At 35.7% G+C, this 19264-nt stretch overlaps 1 protein-coding gene across 1 annotated transcript in view; it reads right to left on the bottom strand.

Moving 5' to 3' along the window:
• The window catches only part of LOC132151636 (receptor-type tyrosine-protein phosphatase gamma-like), an 81917-nt gene extending 62963 nt beyond the window's left edge, over nucleotides 1-18954 (bottom strand). The window contains exons 1-2 of the mRNA XM_059559892.1: nucleotides 18352-18954; nucleotides 4718-4729 (exon numbers count right to left, since the gene is read on the bottom strand). Coding sequence (XP_059415875.1) covers nucleotides 4718-4729; nucleotides 18352-18430 — 91 coding nt within the window. The 5' untranslated portion in view covers nucleotides 18431-18954. The remainder of the gene's footprint in view (nucleotides 1-4717; nucleotides 4730-18351) is intronic.
• Between the last annotated feature and the right edge of the window lie 310 nt (nucleotides 18955-19264).

Below are 19264 nucleotides of genomic sequence, written 5' to 3'. Positions count from 1 at the left end.
AGATGGCAGCATCGTTAAGCTGTTGTTTACACAGAGATGGCTCTATTAGCGAAATCTGTTGACTTTAGCAATCCTGGTTGCATTATATGGCAATGGTGGCAGTTCTAAAATGGGAAAACAAATGTTTGTCACTTTGCACACAGCTGATACTTTTTTGTTTAAAGAGGAATGTCTGAAGAGCAAATAATGTTGAAACAAGAAATCTTGTTTTTCTGTAGCAAAACAATTGCATAGAACATATATGTCAGAGTAACATAAAAATACTTGTTCCAATGTTTGCATGGTTATAACTCAAGAAGTACTAAAGATATCTTAACAGCCTTTTCTGGTTCTTATCAAACTTTTCTTCTCAAATCTTTATTTTTAAGGCCCTATATGGTTCATTCTCAGAAATATGGGAATCTCAATGCATTGAGTACTTGTTTTCTATGGTCGAATTCAAAAAGTAATCATCTATTCCTGTAACAGTGCACAGGTTCCTATAGGTTAAAAATGGATAGAATTATTCGATAAATTATGGAAATGCAAGAAAAATGATAGTTAACTCACTGTAAAAAAACTGAAACGTAATATACACATTTTTACAATGAATCATATTGGAGTGATGAAGAGAGTTCACTGTACCGGGGACTGCTGGGGATGACTTCCTGGTGTGCATCAAAAAGATGCGTGCTGGGGTGTGTAGGATAGGATTTCTCCTCCAGACATATTAATATTTCAAGCAGCAGTACCCTAAAAGTACAAGTTTTCTCAGCTGTGTTTGGTATTACCTGCTATTCTCCCTTTGGCTTTGTAAAGACCCTGCTTATCTTGCTCTGTGTGTTTCAAAGCGTCCTGCTGAGAGACCCCTGTGTCTATTCAAGAAAATTAAAGAAACTCTCAACAACACTTTTCATGCTCTGCTTTAGAGAGCTGTGTTTTTCCTGCATTTTTGAACCATATGGCAGATCATATGTCAGGGAGAGACTAGTGGTCTAGTGCATTTATATCTAGTAATGGTTCACAGTAGGGCTGTAGCTATCGAATATTTTAGTAATCGAGTACTCTACCAAAAATTCCATCGATTAATCGAGTAATCGGATAAAATGTGTTTTTGCTTAATTAAAAGTGCAATATTAATTATGCAAGAGAAAATAAGACTCCTGGGTCTTGTGACGGTCACGAAGGGACCGCACGTTCAACATGGACGTTAATACGCACACATACGCACAAGCACACACAGAGGCTGTTTGGTGATACAAGAGTTTATTGTAATTAATGATCAGAGAGTGAATGAAATACCTGTAAACTATGTATATTGTTCCCGTGTAGCGTTTGTCCCATGATTTTTAGAGTCCTGGTAAGAAACAATGGCAGGAATTATTGGTTCCGCTTAGGGTGGGAATCTACCATGTATTAATTGAGCGTGGGGGTTTCAGGGGCAACGTGGCCGAGTTGTTGCTGTTATTTCCTGTTTAATGTGAACGAATTAATAACAAAGTAGATTTATTAAGTAGAACATCATGCCAATATGTTTCTTTCAGACTCTGTATATTTAAGGGAACATGTGTAAAGTGTTTTCTGTGAGTTTGTCCCTCCACATGTGGTAATGGTGCTGGCCACCAGTATAAATGTGAATGTTTTTGTAATGGAAGGTAGTCTGTGTTTGTTTCTGCAGTGGAGAGTGTGGGCTGAGGGTTGCAGGTATTTTATTCACTCTCTGATCAATAATTACAATAAACTCTTGTATCACCAAAAAATCTCGGTGTGTGTTTGTGCGTATTAACGTCCATGTTGAACGTGCGGTATGTGTGTGTATGTGTGCCTGTAGCCGGCTTGTTTTTATGAGTCAGGAGGGATACAAGAGACAGGCAATATGTGCACTGGCAGATTTTCTGAGATGCACATTAAACATTAAACACATAAAACATTAATTTAATTTATCTTTTAATTATTGATTATTAACTTAACTTTTTGGTAAACAACGGGGATTTACTATTAAAAATAAAACATGGAAGAAATGTTGTGTGATTAAACCTTAAAAAAAAAAATGTTTGATTTGTTTTTTTTTTTTGTGGTAGGCTATGTACATTCTGCTGAACAATAGTCTTTAACCGGACTTTTATTTTGACGGGTTGACGTACCTTTACAGTTCTGTGTATGTGATGTGACGCTAGTTTTCCTCAAATCAAACGGTCAGATGCTCATGAAGTGACTGTCAGAGCAGTTCTGGAGATGTTGTCCATGTGTTCACGTCTTATTTAGTGAGACAGAAGACGCTGAAATCTGCATCTATCTAATGCATCTTTGTTGAATAAAACCATTCCCTGACGTACAGTGCAACACATCACGTGCACACATGTTGGGAACACTTAAACAGCGCACCTTGTCAGGCAGTCATCAGATCTCAAAACTGAAGCGCAGTTCCTCATTTTATCTTGCTTCAAAGTGTCTTAAAGTGACTCAGTCTCCGGGGGGTGCAGACACCCTGGTGCTGCTACTCTTGCATAAACAGATTTTCCGATCCTTCGCTGTGCTCTTGCCCTCACTTGCATCATTACTTTGGAGATTAATTAGTGGCTGCACTAAGTCGATTCCCTCCATCGTACCAATTCCATCCACTCTTATTGGTTAGTAAGCAATTAGAACCGCTTTCATTGGTCGGTTAGCAACCTGTCTGGGTCTGTTTATTGTTTAATCCCTGATGGACAGCAACAGACTACGCAGTATATTGTACTAGCATGGCAGACAATTAACATCTGTGAAAGCTATCAGAAACCATTCAAAGGTTATGAATGGGGTTCACTAACCTGTAATGATTTTCTCATCGCTCGTTACAAAGGGTAAACATTATGACCTAAAATAAAGGACTCAATATCTCGGTGCTTACGCAAGGCTTGTTTGAAGTCTTATCCCGTGGGCTTTTAAAACAGGGCTACCAGCCGGCAGGTGCCACATCAGCAAACCATTCCTCTGAGGAAATATGTTTGCATGTCTGCCATTTGATGCGGTAAGGAGATCATGAGTATAGTAAATGAAGGATGGCTTGCTTAAGGTGAGGTGTGTGTATGTGTGCCTGTAGCCGGCTTGTTTTTATGAGTCAGGAGGGATACAAGAGACAGGCAATATGTGCACTGGCAGATTGAGATGCCAGGTGCATTTACACAGTTCAGTGCAGCTAAACATGACATTAAAGAGGAACTGCTGCCTCTGAACTCACAAACATCAACATAACGGGTAACATGGGCAACCTACACACGGGTAAACATGTACACGCAAGGACGCGCAATTATTAGCAGATGTTAATTGTCCTATAACACCAAAATTATAAATCTGTCTGTTACATGTTCAACTATACTATATAGCTGTTCACCGATGAACTAACATGCTTAACTACTGTATAATTTTTACATTTTATGAAGAAAATTAGTTGATGTAATACTAGGGTGTTGCTATGTACTGTAGCTTCTGAAGTGTTTTCAGATATCATAAAAATAGAGATATAATTTATCACAAACAGTGTAATATACACCATTAGAAATGTTGGGGTCGGTACGATTTTTTAAGTCTCTTTATAAAAAATAGTAATAATAAAATTGTGAAATTAACAGAAAATGCTGATTTGGAGCTCGATAGAAATTTCTTTTTATCAATGTTGACTATTGAGCTGCTTACCATTTTAATGCATTTTGAAGGATGAACAGAATCCTCAAAAGAACAGCATTTATTGAAAATAGAAATATTTTGTACCATAATAAATGTATTTAGTGTTGCTTTTTGATAAACTGTATGCATTCTTGCTGAATAAATGCATTAATTTCTTTCAAAAAATGTTTTTAACATTAGTGTATATGCTGAAGTTCATTCAAATCTATAAACCCAAGAATGAAAAGAAGTACTGTAATAGTGTATTAATAAAACGAAAAAAAAAAATACTTAACTACTAATAATGTACTAATGAACCTGGCATGGCATACAGAATTTATCTGTGAAAATAAGATCAATTAAAAATATCAAAATCAACTAAAATATTCTATCATAACTAATTTTGCCGTTAGTTTTGATAATTTGTTCCACACACCACACATAAAGGACAATGTAAAGCTACTGTTGCCATGCTCACATAAGCTTCTCAGCAGCATAATACATAAACAACGCATACTCCCAGTAGATGGGCTGAAAATAGCCTGTCACACTTTAACATGAGAAGAACTCGGAAGGTTTAAATAAACCGAAACGCCAACTATGGCCATTTTTTGACCAATAAACATGGTTAAAAATGTGTGACTGATACACATCGAATTGGTTGATTTTAGATCAGTGTTTTGGCTGTCAGTCAATGATGCGCTCGCCATTAGGGAATAGTAAGATGGCGGATCGAACACTTCCGGTGGCTTCACCACTGAATGGCAGTTAAGAACACGATGAGCGATCCAGTCATATATATAGATCAGTGATCCTGATTCAGATAACACTGACTTTTTCAATGGAGAAAGCAATATTATGGATACAAAACTTGTATTTTAGATGAAAGCAATTATTTAAAAATAAATCCTCTTAAAAAACACACTTCACAAAATGTTAACTGATGGACTGGAGTTATGTGGATTATTGTGATATTTTTTTAACAGCTGTTTGGACGGCCACCATTCACTGGATTCACTCATCAATTTATGAGCAAGTTATGTCATGCAATTTATTTCCAGATCTCTTCCGATAAAGAACCAAACTCATCTACATCTTGGATGGCCTGGGGGCAAGTAAATTTTACGGAAATTAAAATTTCCTGGTTACCTATTCTAAATTCTACCTATTTAAAACACATCAATTTGTGACTTTCAGTACAAACAATCATGTGCTTTCATTTGCAATCCATTCTAAAAAAAGAAAAAAAAAAGAATGCATTAATGAAAGCTTGATAAAGTACTGCACTCTAAACAACAAATGCAAGCACGGATGAATAGGCAAAGAGTGGGCCACGTTTCAGGGTCCGGGCATGTCCTAATTCAACACGCAGGTCACAACAGGTGAGTCTATCAACTGCACTACTCAACTTCCTTAACAATACCTCTCTTTGTCGACCTTTACTGAAAGCTCTAAATCCATGGCACAAACATCCTTAAATGGCACAGTGAACATTTACACTGTGTTCCAAAGCAAGTCCTCAAAGGGCAAACATAGCACGCAAAGACCAAGAAGCAGAAAAGGTCAGGAAAGCATAATGGAGGCAAGGCTCCTCCCTCCTACCTAAAGCACCTGACATCTACAGAGATAAACCTAGTGATAAACCTCCGTCGGTGGTTTGGTTAGTGCAGACAATCCTTTGATAAACGATTCTGCATTTGAGTGATTTTTCTTTGTGTCCACAAAGAAATATAATCTACTTTCCTTACAGAGGCTTTTCAAGGGGAGAATCGAGAGCCAACCGTGAAGCTCTCTTGAGTTATTTTTAACTGGGCCTCTGGTTCCCTTCGACTCGGACTTCATAATCTATTTTTGCAGTTAGTGTTTATATTTGTCTGTTGACCCTGTGGAGATTTTCCACAAAAAGATGTCAGGTTAAAGAGCTGATCCAAGATTACGTGTCATTGTGTGGGAAACCAGCTAACAAACTGTGAAATCGCTATAATGGGAAGATCCTAATTACTAAACCTTTTTCAAACTGTGGATGAAAGCTTTGTATGGCATTAGCAGAGTGTATAAGTTGCATCAGCGACATCTGCAATGTGCAGATTTCTTATAATTGGACTACTCTGTTCCTATCACCAAACACTGTCATCATTAAACAAAAGAACAATAAAGAAAAAAACTAGATTTTAGAAGAAAAAGTAACAGTGGTGCTTGTGCATGCAAAACTTTGTCACGATGCCTGACAACTTTCCCACTATACTGTATGCTAGGCAATAGCTTCGATGATCTGAATGGTTTCTATTGTGTTGATAGCAGGACTGGGGTTTGACACAAATTTCATGATTCTATTCAATTCTGAGTGAAAAAATCTGATAAAAACGCAAGGTTCCTATGGCACTAATAAGGAAGTACAAGCATTGCTACGTAGTTTCTAAGACGTTATGACTGGTTTTCAAAGTTTTGAGTAAAGAATATACATTAAATATGCAAAGCCGTTGCTATAGTTTTCTGTATGGTTTCTATGGCATTGCTAAGGTGTTATGGGTGGTTGCTAGGGTGTTGTTAGGTAGTTTCTAAGATTTTTTGACTGTTTTTCAAAGTTCTGAGCAAAGAATATAGTGAATATGCTAAAGCCATGGCTATAGTTTTCTGTATGGTCTTTATGGCATTGCCATGGTGTTATGGTTGGTTGCCAGGGTGTTGCTAGGTAGTTTCAGCATGGTTCTGGCTTGTTCTCAAAGTTTTGAACAAAAGAAATAAACAGTATGGCAAACTATTGTTAAGGCGTACTGAGTGGTTTCTAGGGAATTGCAAGGATATAATGACTGGTTGCTAGAGTGTTGCTACAGTGTTCAAAAATTAATAGCTTCTTATAGCCATAATTCAAAACGTTGAAGACAAAGTCTATATGTAAACCTGGACCACAAAATCAGTCTTAAGTGTTTTTTTTTTTTTTAAATTGAGATTTATACATTATATATATACAATATATAAATAGCTTTCCATTGATCTATGGTTGGGGTCTGATGGGACAATATTTGACCGAGGTACAACTAATTGAAAATCTGGAATCAGAGGATGCAAAAAAATAAAAATACTAATAAAATCGCTTTTAAAGTGGTCCAAACTAATTCTTAGCAATGCATATCACTAATCAAAAATTCAGTTTTGATATATTTACAGTAGGAAATTTACAAAATATCTTTATGGAACTCGATTTTTACTTAACCCTCTGGAGTCGATTAACGCGTATACGCGTTATGAGTCATTTTCTCCTGATAACCCCGAAAAGAACTTAAATTACACTTTCGGTTTTGATCGTACAGATAAGAGCAATACATCGATCAAATCTGTAAAGGGTCTACTTTTTTTTGCATACAGACATAATAACAACAAAACTTTGTGCCTTTATAAAATAAAGATATCAAAAAATCCTATTGATTTTTGGCATAAAAGAAAAATCGATAATTTTGTTTGATATTGCTAAAAATATACCCCAGCGACTTAAGACTGGTTTTGTGATCCAGGGTCACGTATGATATTCTGATTCCCAATATGCGGCTAAATTCCCAGTGTCAATGTAAGTCAATAGGAGTGTTTTACTCATTTGTTTGTCAGCCAAATCTGATCACTATTTATATAATAGCACAAAAAACACACACACACACACACTTGATTTGGGTTGCCAAGTAGCAACACAAAAAGAGATGAGAGGAAATGGCTTGCAGCATTTAGAAATAGACTGTATCTTAATCACTAACATCTCACATGTAAGTACTAAACATTTATCCTCATTCATTCAATCAATGAGGATAAATCAATGTCCAAAAGGAAGAAAAGATCCTATCTATAGTATTAAAGCAAAAAGGCAGGGGACAAGGTGGACCCACACCATGAGTCTAAGCAAGCCAGCCCACATTGTGTTTGCAAACCACTAACATCCTGGCTTTATCCTGTATTTATGGAACAAGTGATGATGGTCTATTGTTTCATTGTTTAGTAAGAAGACTGACCTATTTTAAACAGCAATACAGTATGACTTCCTGCATGAAAAAGCCAACGGTTAGCCGCAGAAACCGCAGACCAAGAGAGCTCCGTTTTAGAGTTCTCCACTGGGTTCCACTGGAGTATTACGTGATCATTCATGAATAAAATGAAAATGGCAAAGTAGACTGCATAATGTAAAATTCCATTGAGGCTATTAAGAGCAGAGAATGCCTTAACATCTACCTGGTGTGAGAGATAATTACGGTGTAATTAAGATCCCTATAGACGGAGTCTCTTAGACCAGTAGCCATCACTAAAGCTGCCAAATCTAACACTAAGGACTTACCAGCTACAGTAGCTAAACGCTCTGCTGACTGAGTCTATCAAAAGCTTGGGCAAATCCATTAGCTGGATTAATCATATGTTATAGGTTTGAGGAAAGGGCAAACACATTTTTGCTATTAATTATCAACCAATTGGGGGAGTGAGTAACAACCTTTAGAAGGACAGTCATAATCAAAAAAACAATAAAGGGTCTTAAAATCTACTGATTTTTTTTATCTCGGTTTTTAATCTAAATGAACTGTATATTCGTGAGTTAGAAAGGCTAAGTTAAAACATTCATAGAAAAAAAAGTCACAAATCACAAATGATTTTTCTTACTAATTTATGCTCTCATCGTACAAAAAAAGAAAAATTCTGTCATCATTTACTCACCCCTGTCATTCCAAAGCTGTATGAATTTCTCTGCTGAACACAAAAGAAGATATTTTATTCAGGACTTTTGAAAGTTTCAAGGCTACACTTATTTCCATAGCATTTTATTTTTCCCATATTATGGAAGTCAATGGGCACTACCATTTTTTTGGGTATCCCCAAATATCTTCTTTTATGAGTAAAACATGAGTAAATGTTTTCTGTCTTTGTTAATTGGTCCTTCTGTAAAGTAGACAGCAGAACTCTGATCTCTCTATTGCCACCTGTGGTTGAAACATAAAATTTGAAGTTGACAAAGCATGCAAATAATTCAGCTAAATATGGCATCATTGGTCAAAATAAAAATCTTTTTTTTTTCGAGTAAATCATAGTAAAACAGGGTAAGGCAAAAACTGATTTCATGTACTTGCTCAATGCAATGTTCATTTTTACCCAGGAATACTTCAGTTGTTCACATTTAACAATTCAAATTCAATTTGATGTTCTTTTCTAATTATACAATATTAAAAAGACAAAAACAATGATCTAGTGGTTAGTGGACCTTGAGCTATGGCGTTCAGATGGGAGATATGAGTTTGGATCAGACAGACAGTCGCATAATTTTCTCATTCCTTTCTTTCCCCCGTAAAAATTAAAATAGAATCACAAAGACAAAGGAAAAAAATGAAATCACCAAAAATTGTTTTCAAACATCGCTCGGAGAAAACACTGGTTAAGTATTTAGTTTATTTAGCTATTTTTAAAATTATTCATTGTGGTTTGTTGTTTTCACAAAAAAAAAAAAAAAGTCAATAGAATACCAAAGTAATGCTCGTTGAGACTGAATGTGTGTAGTTTATCCCCTTAGAGAAGCTGTAAACTCTTAATCAAATTTAAAGGCTACCCAACACACAGCTTTTAGATCACTTGATGCCTGATTTAAAAAAATCCCTAAATATAAAAAATATATACATAAAACAAAGGGTGGCCTGCAAAACAATTTTAGATTAGTAGTTTTAAGATGAAGTGTGTGTTTGTGTGTGTGTGTGTGTGTGTGTGTGTGTTTGTATGTATATATATATATATATATATATATATATATATATATACTCTGAAAAACGCTGGGTTGTTTTTTTCAACCCAAATGCTGGGTTGAGGCCGTTGGATAGGACTTTGGGATGTTTTAACCCAAGTTTGGGTTGAAAATTGGTCTCCGTTTTAACCGAGCGGGGCTGGGTTGAGAATGCGGACGTGAAGGAGAGCACGCACGTCACATTAAGATCGTACGTCTCCAGTGCGAGCAGCCGCCATTTTCTCAGCGTGAAAGAAGTGAGAAGCGATTGAAAGACTATGGTAAGTAAATATTCAAAATGTAAAGTTGTCGTTTATTGTTTACCCGGTTGTATGAAAGGCAGAAGGTTTTATGAAAGGCGGAAACAAAGGAGCTTAAGGTTATATTACAAAAAAAAACGGACGCGGTTTTCGCCTCCGACATGGAGGTCTTAACGCCATCATTTAACGTTAATGAACGGAAGAGGTAATTTTAATATAACGTCCTTGAATGTATTTTGTCATATTTACATACGATTTTACATTATCTGCACTTTTTGAGGCGTTAATAGACGGTTACACTCATGTTAATTTGTCTTTTTTTCGCGGTTAAACTGAATGTATGTTTGTCTCCTAAAGGAAACGGCATTGTGTCGTAAAGACTAGCATAATTATGTTGAGGCTGTTGAAGTGGTAACTGTTAAAAGTATGTTTTACATGTAATATTTCAGACTTGTCGAGCTCGTGTCTTCATTGTCTTCATTCATAACTTTGGAGTTAAGGACACACAAGTCTGCTTGTGTGAGGAGGAGGTGGTTTTCTCAGCTTCTTCTGAAGAGAGGGAAAGATAGTTTAAGGCAAGTAAACTTCGTAATTTCATGTTATCAGTTGTTTTTTTGTTTTTTTTACTAAGAGTAAAATAATGTTTGGTTTTTGTTTTTTGTAGATGTTAAAAGCCAGAGACATGGGAGAGCATCATTCTTTTGAGATGTTATGCAAGTTATTTTTAGAAAATAAATGTTTCTGTTGTCTCCTCCCGGTTTACTTCACATTTTGATGCAACAACAGTGTGATTACGTGCTCATTTCATTAAAACCATTGATGTCTGTGTTGTTCATTGCAGAACTCAAACCAACTTTGGAGTTCACACAAAAAATAATTTACTTGCCCTCATGTCATTCCAAACCTATAAGACTTGAATATATTGAAATGAATATATTTTTCATTTTCTCATAATTTTGTTAATCCTTTTATAGTCTAGATAGTCATTATTTTCAAGCCTCATAAATACGGAGTTATTGTAGAAGTAATTCATTCCGATATGTATATATGAATAAATCTTAAATTATATGATAGCAAACATGTATGTTCAAAATAAAATACTGGTCTCCCAGACTAGCAATGGAGGACACAAATTAAGAGAATATTAAATATATTTATTTGTTTTCCAAAAATGAGCAGAGTTTGTATGAGTCTGGAACAACATGTGGAGAGTAAATTTTGACCATTTTTATTATTTGGTGAACTAACCGTTTGAAGAGCAGCCATCTACGTACATGAACATTTGTGAGGTATGTGAATGTCATGTCTGTTTTAATGTTTCAGTACAGAAGCTTTCTGAAAGCAATATATGTATTCAAACAATAATACATGCCCTCACACTAGTGCTGCCATTATAGCCTTCTGGAGCGCTGTGGTGGTCCGAGACATTTAACAACCACACAAAGTGTTGAAACTATAAAACAGATTATTTACCTGTCCTTACGGATGTGAATACAGCTCTATCTGAAAATGGATAGTTTAATTAAATGTTTTATTTTTTCAAATGTGTTTCTCTTTCTAGGCCACTGATGAAAAACAGGCGGTGACTAGGATGAATGCTGGTCAAAGAAGAGAACTTCCTTTCCCCTAAACTGATGCAGCAGTGGTTTTAAAGGAGGACGCTGCCCTGGATGATGAAGATGTCACATGCTGTGCTGATGGGGCTTCTTCATGACTACATCAGTTATGCTAAAGAGATCATGAAAATTGACAGTGATGCATGATCTGTATTCATGGACTATGAAACAAACTGTAAGTGTATAATTTGTAAAAACAATGTTAAATGCTTTTTCTGTGTTGTTTAGTAGAAGAGTTTACACTGTCATTCATACACATGCTCACATTCTTTCACACACACACACACACACACACACACACACACACACACACACACACACACACACACACGTCTGCTAAATGTTATAATATCAGAGTTAATGTTGTGATTTATTTGTCTACTGTCATGCCAGAATAGTTGGTAAAGAACCTAACTAATTGTAAATTTATTGTATAATAGTGTTTTCGTATATTTTTATACAATATATACAATTGAACAAAGTCCAATTTGATCTTAAGTTATATTCAACAAATGTTCAATGCTTTATGAACTGTAGCTGTTAATGCCATCCTTTTCTGCATTTCTTATTACATGTTACTTTTTGACTTTTCTCTTGTTTTTAATAAATATTTTCCTTTTGATAATTATTATTTGTGAGTAAAATTGATATTTAAAATGAACAATATTTGTAGGTTTAATGCCTAGCTCAATTTGGGTTCATTTTAACGTAGCATGCATTGTTTCCCACATCCTTACACTCAATTGGTGGCGGCACTCTGCGAGTTAATTTTCTGCCAGCAGGAGGCGCTAAGCAGGAGAGGTAGGTTTCGACGGTAACGGCTGCAAAGCGGCACTGAGCTCACAAATGCTGCCTCATCAAGCATTACATGCAAGATGAAATCGAACATTTTCTAAATACAGTAGTTTTCCTTCTGAAATACAGTGATAAAAAACACCCTCTCTGGTTTTTGAAACCCTGCAATGTAGTCATTTTAAACCATAAAAAAAGCAACCCAGCAGGCTGGGTTAAACATGATAACCCAACTGGTTGGGTTAAAATAACCCAGCGTTGGGTTCGTCCCTTTTTGACCCAGCGCTGGGTTGCCAAAATTGGGTTGTTTTCAACCCAGCAGTTTTTAGAGTGTACTAATATATATATATATATATATATATATATATATATATACACTGTATTTGTGTGTTTGTGGTCATGTACATCCAGCATAGCACTATCTGTAATCCATTTGAAAAAAGAAAATTACTACTTCTCTGAGCATTTTGAATGGGCTTGCAACAAGTTGAGGGGCGCGATAACTCTCCCGTACTTCTATATCTCCAAAGTATTAAGGTCAGGAAAGAGAGAGGAAGTGAGAGGAAAAAAGAAGGACAAAGCGTGTCTGTATAAGTGAGAGCAAGAAAAAGATTCACTCTGAGGCTTCAGAAGCTGCCAGGCTATTAAGGGCACAAATCAATCATTTTATTAAGAAAATATAACCTCTCTCTTAAAATAACGTATAATTAGCAAAATCATTTGTGAGAGGCTACATGAACTGACACCTAATTACTGCCATCAGATTGTTCTCTTGATATTTCAGGGCTTATAAAACGTAGCTATTAACTCATAGCTGCGAGTTTTATCGTTTTAATATGTCTGCACAGAGCTGAATATACATGTAATTTGATTCTATACAAGTATCATGCACATAAAAGATACATCGGAGACCGCCTTCCAGCTAAGAAGCTCCCTCATGTGCTACAGATTCATCAAAGGCACCAGTGAACCAACAGAACCAAACAGTCTTTCATTCCAAACAGCCTTTTTAACATGGTTCACAGTGTCATTGGTGTGGGTGATTGGACAGTCAGAATCGATATAAGGATGCGGCAGGTCAAGGCCCTTCATCAACCACACCGGAGATCCAAAGCGCAGCATGTGGCAATTGGAAACATATGATAAAAGACTCATAGAGAGCTTGTGGCTAAAGAATCTCTGACCCGATCCCTGGCCTCCAGTTGTGTTCTGCCTGCACCTCAATAAAAATGTAAATATCTCATCTGCTCTGGGCAACTACATACTCAGCTGCTAAAGAAGTCAAGAAAACTTTGTCTCAAATAGGGAGCAGGTTTCACAATTGATCATTTCTTCACCATTTGAAGCACTTAATTAAAATACATACAATTTGCAATATTGCTGTGTAATGCAGAATACAGAAGATAATTCATGAGAAAAAGCAGGACCAAAATACTGCAGTCATTAAAAAGACATGTCTACACTATTTAATGCACTGGAAGACTCTGGTTTTTAGAAAATGGGAGTGCAGAATTGCCGTCATGGTAATAGGGTGTTTTTTTAAGTGTTAGCTATGCCATTGCTAAGATGTGCTAAGTGGCCACTTCTTAGTAGAAGTAAAAAGAGCTTCCTTGCAAGCCTGTATGAGATTCCAGGAACTAGTGTCTCTTTTCAATGCAAATTGAAGGGCTTTTATGATCCAGCAGGTAAAAATCAACTAATAGCTTGTAGCAATAGCAAATGTGATCGCACATAATTAGCACTTCAACTGCCTACACATTGGAGTATCTTTAAATGGTGCAGAACGAGTTTTGCATTGAACTTTAATATTTTAAAACCGAAGTATATCAATAGGAGTATATTGCAATATTTTTGTTTAACTAATATATATATATATATATATATATATATAAAAACACACACACACACACAAATAAGTATGGATTCACAATAAAAAAAAATATTTTTTTAAATGTGTTTTTTATACTCACCAAGGCAGTAATATTGTAAATTGTTTTTATTATTATTATTGTTGTTGTATTGTATTTTAAAATGTAATTTATTCATGTGATTGTGGGCTGAATTTTCAGTTTAAAATGAGCCTTCAAAAATCATTCTAATCATTCTACTGATTTGATGCTCAAGAAACATTATTACAAATGTGAAAACAAACATTATTACAAATGTGAAAACATATATATATATATATATATATTTGCTGCTTTATATTTTTGTGGAAACAGTGATATTTTTCTCAGTATTCTTTGATCCGAAGAAAGTTCAGACATTTCTTTAAAATAGGATTTAATTCAATGTATCCTTGCTGAATAGAGGTATTAATTTCTTTAAAAAAAATGATCTTTGTAAATTTTATTTTATTTAGCAGCCATAACATGAAAGTAATTATCTACAAGAAAAGTATATTGTCCATGCCAAGTAAGTTGAATATATCCTGTAAACATTTTAGAATTGTTTGGATTTTAATGCCAGATGTGATGGTCATGATCAAATAAAAATAAATGACAAAAATGACTATGCAAAATAAGGTCTGAGGAGAGACGTCCCTCCTGAATCTTTTCCCTGCTGACAACATACTGCTGACGAAGCAGAAACAAGCACACACACACACACACACACACACACACATCTCAGAATCCTAGAATAAGACACAACAGAATGCAGGATCCAATACCATTTCTTAAGGCATCTCGTCAAATTATCACTGCTTTACACTTGAAATACAAACAGTGGGGCGAAATACCAGCCTTTTATTCACATAACAAGCCATATCGGAGTCTAAAATGTGTTAAAACAGGAGTGATCTTCCAAGGAACTAAAACTTTAAACCACTCAGTTAAAGTGTTAAAGCACTTGCCCACAGTCAAACCCCCTAAAAAAAAGATAAGACTGTAAAATGCACGCTAATGTGAGCCAGTGACATATGTAAAAGTCACACCCATCTGTGGATATGAAATATGGATCTGGATCACTGCTTTCCATTATTTTTAAAGCTTCATGTGTATTGATTTTTTACTCTCTGCTTTCAATTAAATGCTTAACGCGCTCTTTGTATGCAGGTCAGGATTTTGGTGATGGGTGGATAAGAATGGCAGAGGAGTAGAGGGCTTCTTTTCTGATTTTATTGTGCCGACTGCCTTTCAATCACACAGGAAAGGAGTCCTCATTAGAGCAGAGCAGGAGTGCGGCAACAGAGACCGAAGGGCAAGGTAGAGCATTAAAAATCCAGTGTCTTTTGACAAGAGCCCCTTGATGGATACTGGTGTCAACAGAAGCTTCCTGTGGTGTCGACCAGAGGAGATGATAGATGCTCCCCACAGGGCTTGGAGATCTTTGACCTTCTTTTGCAAGCACGAAAGAACACACAAATGAAAAGTACGGATGAAAACTATGGATTTGATATAAGTTTAAAGACATCTACAAATGCTCAGGAGCAGGTTGTAGCTCGAGAGTGCATATTCAATTTTACACGAAAGCTGCTCGGATGTGAACTTAGGCGTGTTATTGACTGTGGTAATGTCCAGTAATACTGTGATACTCTGAAGTATTATTACAATTTAAAATAATTGTTTTCTTTTTTTAATATATTTTATGATGCAATTTATTCCTGTACAGCAAAACTGAATTTCCGGCGTCATTACATTAAAATAATTTTAATATGCTGAGTTGATGCTGATTATTATTGGATATCTATTATTTATAGTGGTCATTATTGTTATCAATGGTGGAAACCGATTTGCTGCTTAATATTTTTGTGAAATTTCAGGAATTTTTGATATTTTTTTAAAGTTTAAAAGAAAAGCATTTATTTGAAATATAAATCTTTCGCAAAATTATAAACGTCCTGACAGTGATTTTTGATCAATTGAATTCATCCTTGCTTATTATTTAAAATGTGTTATATTACTTATTCCAATCTTTTGAATGGTAGAATGTCACAAAAATAGCTGCAAAAAACATTTAACAGTTTTGATAACATAACCATTTTATTATTATAATGAGCAGCAATATTATTATGCATAACTGAAGAGTGGAGTAATGACTGCTGAAAATTCAACTTTGCCAATATATTAAAATACAAAACAGTTCTTTTCAATTGTAATAAGATTTCACAATATTACTGTATTTATCAAATAAATGCAGCCTTAGTGAGCATAAAAAAATCATATTTATTCCAATTTTTTTTTACCAATGGTGTGTGTTTTAAGCTGCTTTATATATTTAGTCTCCACAATGTAAGCAAAATCAGAGCAACATAAACAATATATAATTCAAATGGAACTCCGAAACAAAAAGAATTACATAATCGGATGTCCCAGCCCTTCCTGAACCACATAATGAAGTGCCTTTTCATTTCTGATCAGGAAGACATGGGGAACAGTCTTGGGTCAGAAAGTTTTATCATTCAACACCTATGCCCAGTGGCCAGACTATCTTCAATAAGAATAAAACATCTGTTCAGATTTTGATGTCAAATGTAACATCTCTCCATAAACCATTACGCAAGCTGATGTAACAGGCTGTTACCATCATAGGTAATCTAACTTGCGGTTTAACCATTGCTCTACATGCTGACCATCTCAGCTCACTGTCAGCTATAAAAATATGATACCGATAATAGAAATATAGGGACGGCATCTGTGACAGTGTACAGAAGTGAGTGTCTGTACTCAAATAAAAGCTAATGAGGGCTGGGACAGGACAAGGAAACACTGATTTGCGATGTCCGCCATGTTCCGTTCATCTGCTAAGGCTATTATCCGTGAGTAATAAAGGCCTGACACATTTCCAAGCCTATATTTCTATTCATTTCAGTGCCGCCTCGGCAGTGGAGAAAAGGTCTGGCGTGTTCAATTTATTATCATGTTCCAAATTTCCAGCAAGACTTATTGCTTGGATTTTTTTTTTTTACTATGCTCATTAAGCTCACATGATGTCAAGAGTGTCCAAGAGCCACAGTCTAAAAGGGAAATATGGCATTTTTGATGCTTAAAGAGAACTGATATGTATTGGCTGTAATTGCTGACATGATTCATATTGGTTCTTTACAATGGTAATGTGATGATTGATAATGCAGAACAATTAAAATATTCTCACATTACATGACCAGAAGTGGTTAGGGATGAGAATATAGGCACATATTTATGGGCACCAAATGTGATATTGGTCAACCACTAATAAGAACATTCAATAGTTCCTTTTAATATATATGGTAGATACAGCCCTGGTTAGGAAAGCCAATGGTAATTGAACTAGATTCAATATGTCAGTTATATTTGATCAAAGATGGTTTAGCTGGTCTTCCAATCTGGTCAAGATGCTCTTTTGGCTGATATTTTTAGATGGTCAGGCTGGCAGCTAATTACCAGTTTGGCCAGGTTTGGAGTCCAGCTCAATCCATGTAAGACCAGTGAACCAGCTTATGCTGAATAAAATGCTTTTTTCATCACTGTTAAAAAAATTTACTGAAAAAAAATTAAAATAAATGAAAAGCTTAATTTAAGGTAGCAAATTAAACTAGAATAAAATCCAAGTGATACCAAACTTTAAATCACAGCAATTACTGCGACAGGTTAAACTGATGGAAAGTAAAGATGCGGTTTTAATCATGAAAACCTTTAACAGTACACTACCTGTATGAGCATCTAAAAAATGTAAGCATTTTTCTACTATTCAGATTCATTTAATAGGCACAAATTATAAGAAAAGCATTTATAAACCTAGCAGGCTGATATAAGGAAGACATAAATTAAAATGTATTTCAATTTAATTTAAAAATCTAAATAACAGAAAAAGTCAATTTTATTTATAAAGAACATTTAAATTCAGCTACACTGATCAATGTACTGTGTAAAACACATTAAAGTGTTATATCTAATAAAAATAATAACACAATGAATGAACAAAAAAATGAATTAAATAATAATAAATAATTCCTCATTAGAAGCCAATCTACGAGTTTCTGGACACCTTCCACATAGCCTTGTTGACATTACCTTGGGAACAAGTCCCTGAGACCATCCGAGATCTTGCTAAAGCCTTTACTTCAGCCACAGAGCAGAGGACTACGAAACTGACCTTCACGAATCATATGAAACCTATTAAATCCTGAATTATAGCGTCTACAGTTAAGATCCTTTTGCTTTGCAAGGCACATATTTGCCTTAAACATGCACGATCTCTCTAAATGCCTTATGATCTCTGACACTGATCTACACGAACGCACCTGCTCATTCAGCACAACTTTCTGCATTGAAATATCCCACAATTACCGTTCATATCATAAAATATTAACCACAAGAGCCTCTCTTACCGGGACGACAGCTGATGGGTTGGATGAGAAGGGCTGATAAAGTCAAACACAACATCCCCACACGACACGATCCTTGCAGTCTCCACATGTCCAAATGCGCAATTAGAGCAACACGGAATGGCGGATCAAATTGAGCGTCAATGAAGGAAACACACTAATTTGACTAACCAAAATAATTACAAGTGATCGCGGCGATTTCAATAGCCGGCGACAAATCGTGTGCCTGTTTCGTGGGACATTTCGGACAGCCCACAATTCGCACACACTTCTGCTCTTTGGCGTCCTTTACATGCTCTTTACATGCTCAAGTTAATCCCAACCGTACGCACTTTAAATCGCTCGTGCTCGTTCAGTTCCTCTTGTGTGCAGCGCCGCTCTCGCGCGCATATACAAAGTCAGTCGCTGCGATCGCATTCAGCGCGGTCCGCTTCTCTATCCAGGAAGTTGTGCATATGAGCGTTTCATGTTTTGCCAGAGGAATTAGTTGAGAAATCAAAGCCCTGCCCTCTGGATCCTAGCGCCGAAGGCTGTGGTTCCGCACGCCTGCTGAAGAAAGCCGAGGATTGGCCACTGGACAACTGAAGCACAAGACTGTTCTCATAGTGTGTCTTTCTAAAAGTAGTGTGTCTGTAGTTCCGCTCCTGAAATCTGATTGGTCAAAGCGGCGTTCCAAACAATGCATATTAAGTAGGGTCGATGACGTGTTGCTTTCTTTTTTCTTTTTTACACCTTTTCTATAATGAATCTATCTATCTATCTATCTATCTATCTATCTATCTATCTATCTATCTATCTATCTATCTATCTATCTATCTAGTATTATTCATAATAATCTTCTTGGAATTCTTAACTCAAAATTCTTTATAATTTTTTTATATTTAATTTATGTATTTCATGTAATTTCTGTTTTTATATATTTATT

Source organism: Carassius carassius, chromosome 10 (assembly GCF_963082965.1).
Source record: "Carassius carassius chromosome 10, fCarCar2.1, whole genome shotgun sequence".
Lineage (NCBI taxonomy): Eukaryota > Metazoa > Chordata > Actinopteri > Cypriniformes > Cyprinidae > Carassius > Carassius carassius.
This window is presented reverse-complemented; position numbering and strand designations above follow the sequence as displayed.